This window comes from Lathyrus oleraceus, chromosome 1 (genome assembly GCF_024323335.1).
Source record: "Lathyrus oleraceus cultivar Zhongwan6 chromosome 1, CAAS_Psat_ZW6_1.0, whole genome shotgun sequence".
Classification (NCBI taxonomy): Eukaryota; Viridiplantae; Streptophyta; class Magnoliopsida; order Fabales; family Fabaceae; genus Lathyrus; species Lathyrus oleraceus.
Window position 1 is genome coordinate 440572413 of NC_066579.1, and position 16916 is coordinate 440589328.

General features: G+C 32.9%; 1 protein-coding gene across 1 annotated transcript; it reads left to right on the top strand.

Moving 5' to 3' along the window:
• Positions 1–13342: 13342 nt before the first annotated feature.
• LOC127115896 (uncharacterized) lies at positions 13343–16112 on the top strand. Its single transcript, XM_051047315.1, has 5 exons — positions 13343–14321; positions 14437–14571; positions 15130–15299; positions 15374–15557; positions 15692–16112. The coding sequence occupies exons 1-5, from the start codon at positions 13728–13730 to the stop codon at positions 15845–15847; spliced, it is 1239 nt and encodes a 412-aa protein (XP_050903272.1). The 5' UTR covers positions 13343–13727; the 3' UTR covers positions 15848–16112.
• Positions 16113–16916: the final 804 nt, after the last annotated feature.

Sequence of the window (16916 nt, forward strand, 5' to 3'; positions counted from 1 at the left end):
CTAAGTGCGTGCGGAGGCAAAGGGCTTAATGTGATTGCACTAGAATAAAACCGGGTGAAATAGGAACGAGAGACACTAGGTTGAGCTATAATAGCATGATTCGAACTGGCTTGTGCAAAAGAGAGATCTACGCTAATGCTTAATGCTTGTGTTGTCACTATATCTTTAGTGTTTTACTTGAATATCAGCCATCTTAACAATCCACCTGACAACCACGTAAGAATGGGTAATGTATTCGCGTTTAACTTTGTTTTCAAATTTCATTTGCTTGAGGACAAGCAAAGATTCAAGTTTAGGGGAGTTTGATAACGCGAAAATGCATCAGATATTTGCCTTAATTTACACTCAAAGATCATACCACTTTAGTTAATATTCAGATTATTCCGCAAGTATTTGAGTTATTTTTGCAGGTATTTAAATCTCCAAGCATTAATGAGCAAAATGTAGAAAAGGAAGAAAAAAGAAGAAGAAACAGATGAGAAAGCACAGAAAAAGCAGAAAAACCAGAGGACAAAATTTGCTGATGTGACGACCGTCACAAGGTGCATGACGACCGTCACGCCCAGTCTGTGACGAACGTCACAAGCCCATGACGAGCGTCACACGGCCAGATTTTACGCTTTGAAGCAGTCATCAGAGGCAACCAAGCGTGCCTAAATTCTCTCCAATAGAATGACTTCCTCGTGGATTCCTCACTCAACCAGTCTTCCTTAATTTTCTCAACTGCTAAGACCCACCAAAGGAATATATAAAGGACAGAAGTTGGGAAAAAAAGGGGACATTTTTACACTTCCGCTCTGCAATGGATTTTCTACAGCATTCTAGCTTTTTAGTTATTTTCTTTCAGCAACTTTGTTTCCATTGCCGTAATTCATTTACCATTCCTTTTAGAATTCCCGTTTTCTCTTTTTCTTCTCGTTTTCCAGTTATCCATAGTAGTAGTTTCCTACACTGGGGAACTATTACACTTTATTTAATCTAGTAAGCAATTGTATTAAAGAAGAAGAATCCTACCGACTTGTGGAGGACTACTCAAGTACTCCAAGATTTGCCGTACTCTGTTAATCCAATTGCCAGGTTTTTATTAAATTATTATTATTATCGCCTTGTTATCATTATAATTATGTTTGCTGCAATGTTAATCTGTTTATGCTTGTCTGTGTTTGCGCTATTTAACATGTCTGGCTAAACTACTGGTATCGGTATGTAACAACTTAATTGAATGAGATTTAATAATAACCGGTGAAAACTCCTTTTCTCAAACAATCTTTTATGCTGAGGTTTTTAATTTAAATTTAATTAACTTTGTCACAAAAGTGAGAAGCTATTTAATACGATTTTGCCACGAGAGTGGGAAATTAACTAAGGTGAGAACCAACAATCGCGAGAGCGTGAGGCTCGAGCTGGATAGTAAAAACTAGGCATTGATTTTAAAAACAGCGAGAGCACTTTAAAAGCAATTAGAACTTATTTTATTTCAAAAAGTATTTTTAACTTCAAATGGGACAACGAGAGCGTACATTCTGACTTAAAGTTATAGGCTGAATCAACAACCACGAGAGTGTGAGATAAAGTCTTTTAAATAAGTATTTTCTACTGAAAGATACTTGGTATTTGAACTACACACCAGTGATTTATCGAATCCCTGAAGATTAATGCGTTGCATACTGATTCCTCTTATCAATTCTTTCTTAAAACTAAATTTCTCTCAGATTTAATATTCTGCACCCAAACTTCTATAAATCATTCCCTTAGCTAAACATAGTGACGTTAGTAACACTAGTTTGACCATAGGTCCCTGTGGGTTCGATATCTTTTAAAACTAAAACGACTGGACTATGCACTTGCAGTCAATTACCCGATAGACTATATTTTATATATAGCCACGATCTCGCATCAGTGACAAATCCATTTCTCAAACTTATCAACATAACTCTAAAACTAATTAGAGTTGCTCGAAGACAACTCTAAAACATATAAAACTACCAATTACACTCTCACAACTCTAAAGAGCTCAAGACTACTCAATAACAACTCCAAACTCATCAAACAACCCCAAAATCGTATTCCTACTAGTCACACGTCATATTCGAATAAATATTTAAAATATCAAACAGACTCAGAATCAAGCAAATGAATATGTTCCAAAAATCTTAGAGATTATATTTTAATAATATGATTTTTATTTTAAGAATTAATACACCAATCAGTTCAGTTTAATCAATCAACATGAACAGGTTCTTGCCTCGGGCATAATGTAAAATGGCGCCAAAACTTTATTACTACTAAATCCCCCCACGCAAAAAATACCATAATTCTCATATAACCACTAAATCATGCAAATAATTAAATAAATTCCTTAAATAATAAGTTGGAGCGTTATAACTCTCCCCCACTTAAAATGATTTTCGTCCACGAAAAGTACCCATTGAGAACAAATTCGGATAGAACTCTCTCATCCGAATTTCAATCTTTGACTTTTGACAAGTCAAACACGAATATACCAACTCTGCAACATCTCATTTCATTCGTGGCCACCAACACATTCTCTTGAGGTCTTGGTACATTTAGGTAGCCCGAGGATAAATAATCAAACCGCTTCGGTGCCACTTCACCAAAATAGCGCTCTTAAGTTTCGGCATGTCAGGTATATAACTCTATCCTGAAACTTAAGGGTCTCATTCTCTTCAACTCTAAAATCTTCGTCTTCATTGGCTGATGACAGACGATCAACCAATGCCACATCTAACTTCTGACTCTCTCTAATATCATCAAGAAAACCACTAGTCAACTTTAACATACTCAACTTCATATTATCCACAGTCACCTCGCACACCAAACTCAAGTCCCTGAATTACTCAATCAAATACAATTCTCTAACCATCTATGTCACCATGTACAATGACTTCCTACTCAAATCATCTGCCATAATGTTGACTTTACCAGGATGGTAGTTCAAACCAAAGTCGCAATCCTTCAAAAATTTTAACCATCTTCTCTGCCTTATATCTAACTCCTTCTAACCAAATCAATAATTCAAACTCTTGTGGTCGTTGAATACCTCGAATCTAGAACCATACACGTAATGTCTCCACAATTTTAGAATAAAATTACAGCTGTCAACTCTAAATCATGCGTAGGGTAGCTCCTCTCATAAACCTACAACTTCCGTTAAGCATAACCAACAACCTGCTCATTCTGCATTAGCACACCACCCAATCCCATCTTGGATGCGTCATAGTATACAACAAACGGTTCCTTAGGATCTTGCAATATCAACATTGGCGCCATTGTCAACTTCATCTTCAATTCTCAAAAATTCTCCTCACACATAATATCCCATCCAAAGGTTTGATCCTTTCGAGTCAACTGAGTCAAAGGTAGAGCTAACTTGGAAAAACCTTCGATAAATCTTCTACAGTAACAAGTTGACCCTAAGAAACTTCTGACATCTGTAACTGACTTTGGAGCCTCCCACTGTAGCACTGCATCTACCTTATAAGGGTCCACTTCTATACTTCCACTGTAAATCACATTACCGAGAGAACTCACTTCTTGCAACCAGAACTCGCCTTTTGATAGCTTGGCATACAACTTTTTCTCCTGCAACACCTGTAGTACAGTATGAAGATGTCCAACATGATCTTCATCTGATTTAGAATACACGAGAATGTCGTCAATAAACACCACTATGAACTGATCCAAATAGGGGTGGAAGATCATATTCATGTACTCCTTAAACACACCAGAAGCATTAGACACACGAAATGGAATTACTGAGGATTCATAGTGACTGTATTATTCCCTGAACACAATCTTCGGAATATCTTCATCCTTCACTCAAATATCATGATCGCTCGACCTCAAGTCGATCTTCCTAAAAACACGGGCACCCACTAGCTGCTCCATAAGGTCGTCAATTCTTGGAAGAGGATACTTATTCTTGATGGTGACCTTATTCAGCTGACTATAATCAACAGACAATCTCCTATTGTTGTCCTCCTTCTTCACTAACAACATATAAGCTCCCCAATGTGATACACTTGGTCTGATAAATTTCTTATCAAATAGATCTTCAAGCTGACTCTTTAGCTCACTCAACTCTTCTGAAGACATTCGATAAGGTGTCGTCGACATAGGTTTAGTACCAGGTACTAAATCTATGGAGAATTTAACTCTCTCTCTCTCTCTCTCTGAATATAACTCAGTAATATCATCATGGAACACATTTGGGAATTCACATACTATTGGAAGATCTTCCAATGTTGCTTTACCATCAATCTGCAAGGAATCAAACATTGCAAACACTTGAGCTTCATCTTTCATGAATTCTTTAACCTGTATCACATAATTAAACTGCGGACTCTCCTCTACTACAAACTCAGGAAACAACGTTGTTTTGTTATAGAAGTTGATATACATATGGTTGAACTCTAGCCAGTCCATACTCAAGGTAACATTAAGTCGACTCAACGGTAAGCAAACTAAGTCGACCCAAATTCCACTTCCAGAGGAAAGTCGCAAATATCTTCAGGGAGACGTTAGGGAATTCACACACCACCGACATATCACTAGTTTCCACATCGTTCTCCTCTCTCGGAGAAACAAAGATCACAGGTACATGATTCTTCTTCCTCAAAGATATCTCAACTTGACCGACATGCATGAATCTCGAATCCATACTCTCTTTGGGCTTGGAAACAACACAACTTCATCCAAAAACTTGTGATCTTGCAATCAGCGACACATTGAACCAATCTTCCACGGCAGAAGCTTCTCCCCCACTTGTTTCAATCTCGCTCCTGCTGGCAAGCGGTAAGAAAACAACAATCACTGATAGTGTTTTCACACACATTTTGCATACTAGGAAACAAATAAAATCACAAACACCTGGCCGGACGGACCTGCTCTGATACCACTATGTAACACCCTAATCCCCCACTTGAAATTTAAACAAAATAGTTTGAATAAAATCAAATATTAGAGTGTCACCAGAATGTAAAACTTCAAAAAACCAAATAGTCATGCAAATACGCAGCGAAAATTAAACAAAGTCCAACATAACGTCTCAATAACAACTCCAATAAAACATCACATAATGAAGGAAGACATCACATCCCCAGTGCTACATATCAGAGAGACTCCTCTAAGACCCAATGATAAAATCTAAAAGGGGCATAGACGTCATCCCTTACTCAGCAGCTACTCCTATACCTGATTGTCTGTACTCCCGGGGAGCACAGACACCACAACAATAAACAGGGGGTGAGAATACATCTAACAATTATTAACAATGAATAACAGCAAGACATGATAGTAATCATGAATATAACATTATTCGTAATCACACTCAAAACAAAATCAAGCAGATCGTGATGTTGATGCAATGCAATCCCACCATCTCTATCTTATATGCATGTGATACCAAAATCATTGGGATTAGAGGTATGTTATTGATATTCCCATGTCTTTAGTTCTTCTCTGAACCGTGTCCCTCTCTGGACGTGATACCGCCATAGTCCCTCTCTGAACCAGACCATCACTGGGTCGAAGTCTTACCTATCTCCGAAATACATGAATGCATGATAAAAAATAACACAACATGCAACATCAATATTATCTCAAAATCATAACAAACACAAGTCACAATCATTCATAAAAGGTTCCACTCTCGAACTAATAATTCGCCATACTCGGACATCATTGCAATCTCTCTCTGGATTATTAACTCAAAACGCCATTCAAGATCATCACTGTATCCCATCTCTGGATTACTATACTGATACGGTGTTTTTCGCAAGTATACGAACGCGTTAGAGTAATATAAAAGATTGTCGAATCCATAGAGACCAAGTGTCAATCTATCGTTATCTATTGTTATGGTGTTTATCAAAGGCAATCGAAATAGGTGTTTTTTTTGGAGTGTGCAATGAAAAGTAAATTGTTGAATAAAGATTAATTAATAAAGACAGGGTCGAATGTAATTCACATAATCAACTAATAATCCAAGTACTTGCTAATAGAACTACTTATGGGCAATGTTTCCTACTTTGAAAAGAACTAATTTAATAGGAACTGTCGCTTTCGCGTATTCAGAACCGAGTTGTACTCCCTAATCAAACCCTCTTATTGTCACTTATAAAAAGGCGCGCATTGTGTTAGAGTAGTAAACCTATTTTTAAGAAATATAGTATCTTGACTAAGTTGAAAAGTATTATAACCTGGATTTCTTAACCAAAAGAGGTTCTCACGAACCAGACTCTAAACTTATAAACGTGTCCGAAAATAGTTTTAAAATCTCTTTTCTTCGTAATGTTAAAATCTCATAATGAACTAAACAAAGCGTTTTCGCTGTTTTTGAAATAGTTAAAAACAATTAAGTTTAAAAGGACGTTGGACGGCTTTCGATCTTACCCAACGGAATTGAAGTGCGGGAAAACTTAAGTTGAAAGTTAACCCTTAAGTGTTTCTACGAACAATTGTACGGATTATCGGTTCAATTACGATCCTTACATTCTAACCTTATAAATTTAGTTAGACATGGTAAAGTAAAAGTGCATTAAAATAAATAAAAGTAGTGCGAGTGCGGAAAGTAAATAAAAGTAGTGCGAGTGCGGAAAGTAAATAAAGTAAAGCGAGTGCGAGGAAATAAATAATTTAAAGCGAGTGCGAGAAATAAATAAAGTAAAGCGAGTGCGAGGAAATAAATAATTTAAAGCGAGTGCGAGGAAATAAATAAAGTAAAGCGAGTGCGAGAAATAAATAAAGTAAAGCGAGTGCGAGAAAATAAATAAAGTAAAGCGAGTGCGAGAAATAAATAAAGTAAAGCGAGTGCGAGAAATAAATAAGATAAAGACAAGTAATAAAAACCTGCTCCAATCGGAGGGTTGAGTAAATTGCAAAGCGGAAATGAAAATGGCGGCAGGATTAACTTCCTTCCAAAGTGCTCCAAACTCGATTACAGACTCTATCACAGACTTGATTACACAATTGTGGTAACACTCCAATGCGAAGCGATTACCACTTTATAATACTGAATATATGCCTAAGTGAAACAAAGTTGCTCTGAGTTTGCCTCTGCTCTAAGTTTGGATGATTGTAAAAGTGGTTTCGAGTTTCTATTTATAAGCAAGTAAAAAGATGGAAATGACAAGGATGCCCTTCAACTTGAAAATGGGAGGGAAAACTTTTCCTCTTGTGGCGCCCGCCACAAGGCCAATCTGAGGCGCCTTAGTGGAAGTAGTGGGGAACGTGGCAGTTGAGGGAAGTTGAGCTTGGACACATCATGGCAGGGTCTATGGCGCCAGCCATGGGGTAGGCCACAAGTACAAAATGCTGAATTTTAGGGTTTTTAGCTCTTTTTCACTCCTTTTCTCGATCGGGGCTCCGATTAAAGTAAAAACCTGAAAACAAAGAAAAACATATCAATAACACAACAAAATAACAATAAAACAACTAGAATGCATGTGAAATCGGAGTCGAAAATACGGTAAATTTCAGTGTTATCATATACTCAAAATATATTTTCAAAAAAAAATTAATTATTTATCTCACAAGGTAAAATTATGTTATTACCAAATATTCTCAACTCATCAAATTACTCAAAATAAGTCAAAAAGTCTCAGAGACTCATAGTTTCTTAAAAAGTTAATATTTTCTCAAAAACTTTCAAATACTCATAATTCGTCAAAATTCGCAAAAACTCATAATTTTTCAAAATTCTCAAAAACTCATAATTTTTCAAAATTCTCAAAAACTCATAATTTCTCAAAATTCGCAAAAACTCATCTTTTCAAAATGTCTCAAAAAAGTTTTAAAATCCATGAGTGATAACTCTACTAGGATAATGACAGACAATTTCTTCAATTTACTCAAAAATGATTCTAAGGTCAACAAAAGGACTCTAACGTCACAATATACTCAAAAAAATACCACCGAAATACTCATGAACTCAAAAGCTCCAGAAAATGCCCGAAACTCGGAAAACGCCATAAATGTCTGAAACATCGAAAACACCCGAAATCGAGAATTGCGGATGGAAAATGACTCAAAAACTCATCAATAGAGTAACTCATAATTACTACTTGTGTTAGAATATCAACAAGGTAATAAACCTTAACATCGAGGCATACCAACACAACTCTAAAACATATCTAATTTACTCAAATAATAACTCTGACAACTCTAAGGTGACGAATCCCTCCCTCAAACTTATCATCAAAACTCTAAAACTTATAAGAGTTACTTGAAGACAACTCTAGAATATATCAAACTTTCAATTACACCTTCACAACTCTAAATAACTCAAGACTACTCAATAACAACTATAAACTCATCAAACAACCCCAAAATCGTGTTCTTACAAGTCATACATCATATTCGAATAACTATTTAAAATAACAAATGGAGTCAGAATCAAGCAAATGAATGTGTCCCGGAAATCTTAAAGAGTATATTTTATGAATGTGATTTTTATTTCAAGACTTAATACACCAATCGGTTCAATTTAATCAATCAACATAAATAGGTTCTCGCCTTGGGCAGAATATTTCGCTTAACTTCAAAATGGAGCCAAAACTTGTATAGTCATGAAAAATTATAAAAATTTCCAATTAAAATGATTATTAAACTCTCTTTCTAACGCAAATGACGACATTTCAAAAGGACTCACGAAACTCAAGTTATGCTTGAAACATGATGACCAACGCATAACTGAAATTAACAATACCTCTAGTATAAAAACTAGCAAATTTCTACTGTTGTAGCACCCCTAAGCCTGATTTTCTACTTCAAAACAAATATTATCGTGTTAGTATTCCATGCAACTGACGACATCTCAAATCGACTTACGAAACTCAAGCTATGCTTGAAATAAGGCGATCAACCCCTTTCTTTGGATACCTGCGACTTTATGTGTTTTTCTCCCTATTTAACATATACTTGATTTTTCCGAAAGTCCAATTTTCAAAAAAAAATGTTTTTTTTACAGTTTGAGGAGGTTTTTTTTTCCAAAAAGTGATTTTCTTCGTAAAACAACTTAAAAAATAAGTTATGTAATTTTGGAGAGATTTCAGAATGGTTGACTCGGAAAAAAGACAATTGGGAACACAGTTCAGATCCAAAAATCACAAAGTTGGTGAATCAAACGACCCTAATGGAGTCGTTCGGAACCCTGAGAAAAGTTCTAACACAATAGTAACCAAATCAACCGAACAATCAAATAATCATGTAATTATATCATATCATAAGGTTATTACCTCTAAGAATGAGGTATATAGCCATTAAGAGGTTTATCTTAAATCCCTCAATTGGGTCTACGATCAAACACAGAACAACAATACAACATAACAAAACCCCAAAACAAGATAATATCGTAGCTCATAATTCATAGAAAGGAAAATTAGGGAAATCCATAACAATCCCTAATGGCGTTGATAAGAGGGTAAGGAACCCTCACTATCCTACAATCCTGAAATCACCTAAGTGTAGACAATCTCCCTATTACCTCGTAAAGCTGAAGTCCCTGAAAATTCCTTTGATTCCTTGCTCCCAAATCTTTCACGATCCCATAAACCTTCTGCCTCTTTCACGTTCTGGCAAAATTGGATTCTAACTTAATTGTGTCACAATTTTTAGTATTTAAATGGATTCTGATAAAATTGGATTCTAGCCTTCTGCCTCTTTGAAGAACTTGAGGCATTGAACCAAATTTTATATGTTAAAGAGCGAGAGATGAATTATGATATGCATGCAATTCGAAAAAGATTGATTGATCTAAAATAGTTTTCAAATATAACTTAATTTTCAGATTATTATTTTCTAAAATCAATTTAAATGAATGTATGCTCGGTAGGGGGTTACTGAAACAAAAAATCTACATACGATATAATAAACTCATATGGACTTAGCAATGTTTTGTTCTTGAATGTTGGTCGAACAATATAACATCTAGCTGCAGAAAACAAGCTTATTCTAGGACATAATAAACTCATATTCTAGGACATTAACAATAACACAAACAACAATATTTATTAACAAGGAAAACATGTTGAAAGAAAATAACAACAACAACAACATATCAACTCATAAAATGTTTCACGAACGTACATTTTATTGAAAAGATTCATGGAGAATGAAGACGAAGAAACGATTTACTTGTCTCAGAATGGAATCCATAATGAAAGGAGGATGAAGCTGAAGTGAAAGTTGAAAACTTGTATTAAATTTGAATGAATGTTACTCTAGGTCTTTCACACAAGTTTGTAGCTTTCACTTTCGCTTCATCATCTTCTTGTATTTTTTCTCCATAGCAACACAAATCATTTGAGTTTTTTCTTCATTCACCTTCCCTACAAGTGAAAATATATTAGCACAACATTGTAATTATAACAGATGCATACAATTCACTTCTATAATTCATACACTTCTGTAATCTATGAAGCAGCTGGAAATTCAATCATCTTAAGTTATACATGTCATATTATCCTACAAACAACATGAAAGAATCTATTGAAACATAAACTATGATACATAAATAACATAGTTCACTTATTAAGTTATACATTCACTCATATTAAATTAACTTCTAAAACTATTATACTCACCTTAAGTTCACTTCTTAGGTCATATTATTCTAAATACAACATGAAAGAAGCTATATTATACATGCAATAAAATTTCACTTCTTAGGTTATACATTCACTCATCTTTAAGTTAAACAACTTTGGAAACATAAACCATTAAACCATGAAAGATGATCTATTATACATTGTGAAGACTAACCTCTAACGTATCCATTTTCTAAGATTTGATGGAGTTAAATAATATTTCGTAAGCTTTGATGCAACAAAGAGTTCGCTGCATGAGTTTGGTATTTCCATTTTGCATGTTTGTGAAGATAAGTTCTCGAAACGTTAATGGACATTAGGATATATGAGAGTGACAAGTGAAAGAGATGTTATAGTTTTGTTTTGAGAGACGGATGTTATGAACTGAAAGAGATAACTTCGTGTGTATATATATATATATATATATATATATATATATATATAGAGAGAGAGAGAGAGAGGATTATGCACAGACAGTGTAAAATATTTTTACACTATTAACCAATCAGAGACGTGTATCCCGCCAAATCACACGTTTAATTTTAAAATACTGGTATGACATGGCAAAACGTTATAATTCTATTGGATGATGGTGTAAAAATAGTTTACACTGACAGTGCATTACCTTTAATCTCATATATATATATATATATATATATATATATATATATATATATATATATATATATATATATATATATATATATATATATATATATAATCTTTCACCATGGTTGATAATAAAAACCGTGAATAAATATTAACACCTTACACCATAATTAATAATGTGAACTGTGATTAAATATAAGGACACATCTTTTTAGTAATGAAAAAATAGAAAATTATTGATGTTGGGATTCGAACCCTTACACTCAAAATATATTTTACCACGGTTGTTAACATTATCGTAGTGAAATGTCTTTTTAGTAAATAGAACAAAGAAAACACAAAAAAAAATAGTTATTATTACTTATAACAAGACGACCGTTATAATTTGCTGTTATGAAAGATTTATTTTGTAGTAGAGTAAATGTGAAATTAAATTAAGAATTTAATTGATATACATTGACAGTGTAAATATTTTTTACACTGTCAGTTAATCACAACCATTGATTTATTTAAAATATTTGACTTTTATTTTAACTATTTAAAAAGTAATACAAACGGATGATTGTGATGCACTGACAATGTAAAACTTTTTACACTTACAGTGCATAACAATTAATCTCTTAAATTAATATGTGAAATTAAATTAAGTCAAATTTTAAATTTATATTAAACTTGACAACAATATTTCAATGTAATATCAAGTATAAAAATAATTTTATATGATTTTGTTACTTGATTTTTTTAATACACGGTTATCTTTAAAAATAGAATTTTGTTGACTAAATCACAAAGAGTTGAGAAAATTTATAATAAAAATTTTTTATTAAAAATTAATACTTTTTAAAGTATGTCTTTTAAAATAGAATACATTAATATTAGTATTAATATTATTAATATTAATATTATTAATATTATTATTATTATTGTAATATTTATTTTATTTGAAAAAAGAGATTGCGAATATTCATGATATGGAAATTATTATAAATTATAGTAGTATTAATTAATATATTTCAAATTTAAAGAAAATCTTATAAAAAGACTAAAATTATATCGAAAATGATAAAAAAATCGTGAGAATCATAGAATCGTGAGAGTCAAGAGTCGAACTTTAGTGTTGGTGTCCAACCTAATAATATTGATTTTTATTAGTTAAAATATAATTTGCGGAAAAAATTAATCTTTATCATCCCAAAAATTAAATTTAAAGTTTTATAGGTAATTATATAATTTTGTATCATTTTTATTTTGATTACTAAATTTTTAAATTTGAATTAGAGATTTGCTAAAAATGGATTTTTATCTGCAGTTGTGAGAAAAAATAACTGATCTATTCACGCACAAATTAATTTTATCTGTTATGGTTTTATGGCCTAACACATATAAATAAACATTTGTTAAAAGGAGAAAGTTGATTTATGAATTCTAATAAGGAATCCCAAATTTGTCAAATTACTAGACTGTTACAATATCGACATTTAAGCATTAGATTTTATTTGATTTTGAGTTTCAGTAATAATTAGATTAAATATAATATGATCCAAATTAAAAATTAGGATTGTGTAAGTTTAAAAGATATAGGTTTGTATTTTAGAAATATATTTAAATTAGACTTTAAAAAATATCTAAAATATTGTTCCATACAAGGATTTAAACTTTATTTTATAATAATATTGATATATATTCCAAAATAGATAAAAATAAAAATGCATAGCAATCTTGACTATGAAATAAGATTAAATATAAATATAAATTTTGAATATTTTTTACTTTTTGTATTTAATTAATAATCAACCCATAATTTAATAAATTTACAAAAAAAATATGGTGAGTCAAACTTAAATTTTAAATTTCACATAAAATTTCTAAAATCCCTTAAATGTAATAACAAAACCAATTTTAAATTAGTATTTATCAAAGAACATGTTAAAAAAAGTATAAATTTTTATTTTAAAAATAAAAAGAATAGAATATAATTGAAAGTTATGTAAACAAGTAAGATTTTCTAATCATTTAAACATGATAAAACATTAACTAGAAGAATCCAAAAAGTAAAATATAAATAGCTTTCATAATATTGAGAAATAAAATCCATAAAAACTTGCTTTCTTTATGGAGATGAGAAAACCACGAGCGAGAAAACCTACATAGACAAGAAAGATTCTGATAAATGCTTGGATTTCCTTACGTTTGAAAAAATCTCTTCGTTGAGATTTGTTACATTTCTAACATTAATAGAAAATGAGAAAATCCGGGAAATTTTTAAGATACTATAACACAATAATCAACACAGAAATATATAACAAATCTATAAGATTTTCTTTCCTTATATTTCACCATCTTTTATTTTTAATGAGTATTTTTTTATACTTGTTTTAGATTATATTCTCTGATCTTTGAATTTAAATCAGATAGTAGTTTATTATATTCTCTTGACTCTGGATTATATGTATATATATATATATATATGAGTTTGGATTTTGTTTAATGCCAATATCATAAAAAGTGGCCATGAACATGTGTAGCAATAGTGGCAGTACTAATGCTTGTGGATGCTGTGGTGGTGGTGGTACTATTAATGGTGGCGGTAATGGTAATAGTGTTTCCATATGGAACTCTGGTATGAAGAAACAGCAACAACAACAGCAAAAACGTCCGAGAATTCCGAAAAGAGGACCCGGTGTTGCTGAGCTGGAGAAGATCTTGAAGGAACAAGAAACAGCTGATGTAACAACAACGCAGAGAGGGAATAATGAAGGGTTTTCGATGTCGTCGTCGTGTTTTATACCGCATCCGCCGCAGCCACAGCCAACGTCGCGGCCGAATTCGAATAATCTGCATTCTCTTATAACGTCGTCGCAGAAATTTGATCTAGTGTCACCAGGAGTTAGATCTATGTATGCTAACAGTAGTACGGTTCCGTTAGGAAGGAACAATGGTGTTGGATCTATTGAACATGAACTATTTCGTCGTCGAAATCTTAATGACGTGGCCGACGGAAGCCTGTCCGAATCTGAAAATTCTTCATCTAGTGAATCTAATCATGCTAATTGTTCTTATACTGGAATAGTTTCAAGGAGGATCAATGTGGATCCATTACCTAAGGTTAGGGTTTATAAAATTATTATTATTATTATAAGTTTGACCTAAAGTTTTAACTATTGTGTTTATGTATATATGTGAATGATATTTGAACTGGATCTGTGTATTTTGCATGCAGATGAATGAATTTCATGGAAATGGTAGCAATCAAAATGGAGTACTGTCGATTGGATTACCCAATTTTTCTGTGGAGTCCCCTTCAGTCCAAAATTCACATTACAATTATACATCTAGGTCAAATGATGAACAAATGGTATTATGCCCTAATTGTCCAAGTTAATTTTAATTTTTTTTATATAGGTGTATTGGAGTAACAAATTTTGCAAAACGCGTATGTTGTAGTGGAACATAATTGTCTTTGAGGTTTGGAAGATAGACTATTTTGTAAGAGGAAAATAATTGTCTTTCAGATTTGGAAGACAAACTAGTCTGTAAGACACACTATTGCATAAGTCTCAAAATGGTATGTTATAGTGGAACATAATTGTCTTTGAGGTTTGTAAGACAAACTATTTTGTAAGACAAACTACTGCGTAGAGTCTCAAAATGGTATGTTCTAGTGGAACATAATTGTCTTTGAGAGACTACTGCATTGAGCCTCAAAATCTTCTGAATTTAGTTTATAAAATATTCGTCAGTAATTAAATATGATCTTTATTTATTTTGTTTTTGTTAAAGTGTGACTAAGCTACACAAAATCTCCAAAAACTTGAGATGGATGGAATTTTCTTATAATTTTCCTGGGTTTGTTATCAATAGGTTCGGATGTTCAAATGTATATTTACAAATCAATATTGTATGTTTGTCTTAGATGGCTGGCCGGATGAAACGTTGTTATTCTTCGCCGTTGGACAATTCTCTGATTCCGCCTTCAAATTTTCAAGTTCTTCCGAGTTTCTCACGCCACAATAGACCCCAACAGTCATCAACAAATGAAAGTCATGGAATTAGTAGCTACAATCCCACCAACGAGTGTTACAGGTAATAATGTTTTGATTATAAATGTGTCTTGTGGTTGCTTGTTGTTATATCAAATGATCTTATGTCTTTTTCAGGGATGCAAAATGGGGTAACACTTTGGAGCTCAGTAATAAGATTTTCAACTCTGAAAATGTTGGCTCTAGTCATACAAATTTCCCCCCATTTGTTGTTCCTGAAGTTCATCCTCCTCGACCTCCAATGCAGTTTTTTCAAAGTAACCATTCCAAAGTAACTAGGTTTCCTTGTCAAGTCAATGAAGTAAGTTGAACCAAATCTATTTTGAAACTTTCAATGTCATTTATCTTTGTCTTTGGACGCAGCACCAACACACTTCATTGAATGTGTATATCTCAACGCTCCATGCCCGGGTTTTTTGGCTTTTGATTTTATAGGATAAAGTGGAGAATTTAAATGAAGAAGATCGTAAACCTTTCTTTAACTTCTTAGAAGTGAAGGTCCAAGAAGAGGTGACAGATACAACTGATGGATCAAATAATGGAGGACTTGAAGGAGGAAGAGGTGGCATTGATCTTACATTGAAGCTCTAAATTTGAAATTTTTACAAGAGCATTCATAATAATTCCCCTCAGAATCATGAAATTCAAGATGACCATTTGTGTGTATTTTCATTTCATTTAATTTCATTATTGAGTATGGGATTGAGCTTGGGCTAGCCAAGTTTGGGATCAAAATGGGTCTTTAATTTGAGGGATGAAGCATAGTTGAGTGAAACGTTTATAGTGTTTAACCATTTATTTGGTTAAATAATAGCCCTTGTTCTAATTATTTATTGAAATGTTGATTTGATTTTACTTTGTATCAGATGATCATAATCCCAATGTAAATTTTCATTGGTAACAATTTGTTTATTAAACTTAATTATGGTACAACATTGGATATTACATTATGTAGTGGTATAGGAAATGTAATGGTAATGTGAAAACTAAATTCTCTAGAGAAAGGTGGGAATTAATATCTAAAGTATTGTAAATTACAATTATTATTTAATACTTCCCCATAAGCTAGACTATGAAGGGAGAAGAGGCCTAGCTTGCTAAGAAGCGGAGAGAAAGCAGGTGCTAAAAGTGGTTTTGTTAGAACATGTGCGAGTTGGGCAGATGATGAAATGGGGAAGAGTTTGATGATGTCGGCTTCTAGTTTTTCCTAAATGAGATGACAGTCGATCTCGCGATGTAGACAGTGGAGCGATTGTCACAATAAATGGATGTGGGTTTGTTGAATTGAATTTCAAGGTCTTTGAAGAGATAATGCAACCATTGAGTTCCACATATAAGAGCAGTGAGAGCTCGATACTTTGCTTTAGAATTGGATCTGAAGATGGTAGTTTGCTTTTTGGATTTCCAAGATATGAGAGATTTGCCTAAAAGACAGCAAAGCCAATAATTGATTGTCGTGTGGTTGGACAAGTCACCCAATCACTATCTGCAAAACCAGAAAGCATAATGTTAGAAGTAGCAGGATAGAATAATCCTTGTGTAGGGTTGGATTTTAAATATTTGCAGTATTCTACTGGCGGCTTTAAAATGATTATTGGTGGGGTTAGAGACAAATTGACTCAATTGTTGTACAACGAAGGAAATATCAGAACGTGTTGTG

Excerpts from the sequence above, each read along its gene's own strand:
- LOC127115896 (XM_051047315.1), top strand. The coding sequence starts at position 13,728 with ATGAACATGTGTAGCAATAGTGGCAGTACTAATGCTTGTGGATGCTGT. Across the intron at positions 14,322-14,436 it reads ATGTGGATCCATTACCTAAG|ATGAATGAATTTCATGGAAA; the intron begins GTTAGGGTTTAT and ends TTTTGCATGCAG. Across the intron at positions 15,558-15,691 it reads TTCCTTGTCAAGTCAATGAA|GATAAAGTGGAGAATTTAAA; the intron begins GTAAGTTGAACC and ends TTGATTTTATAG.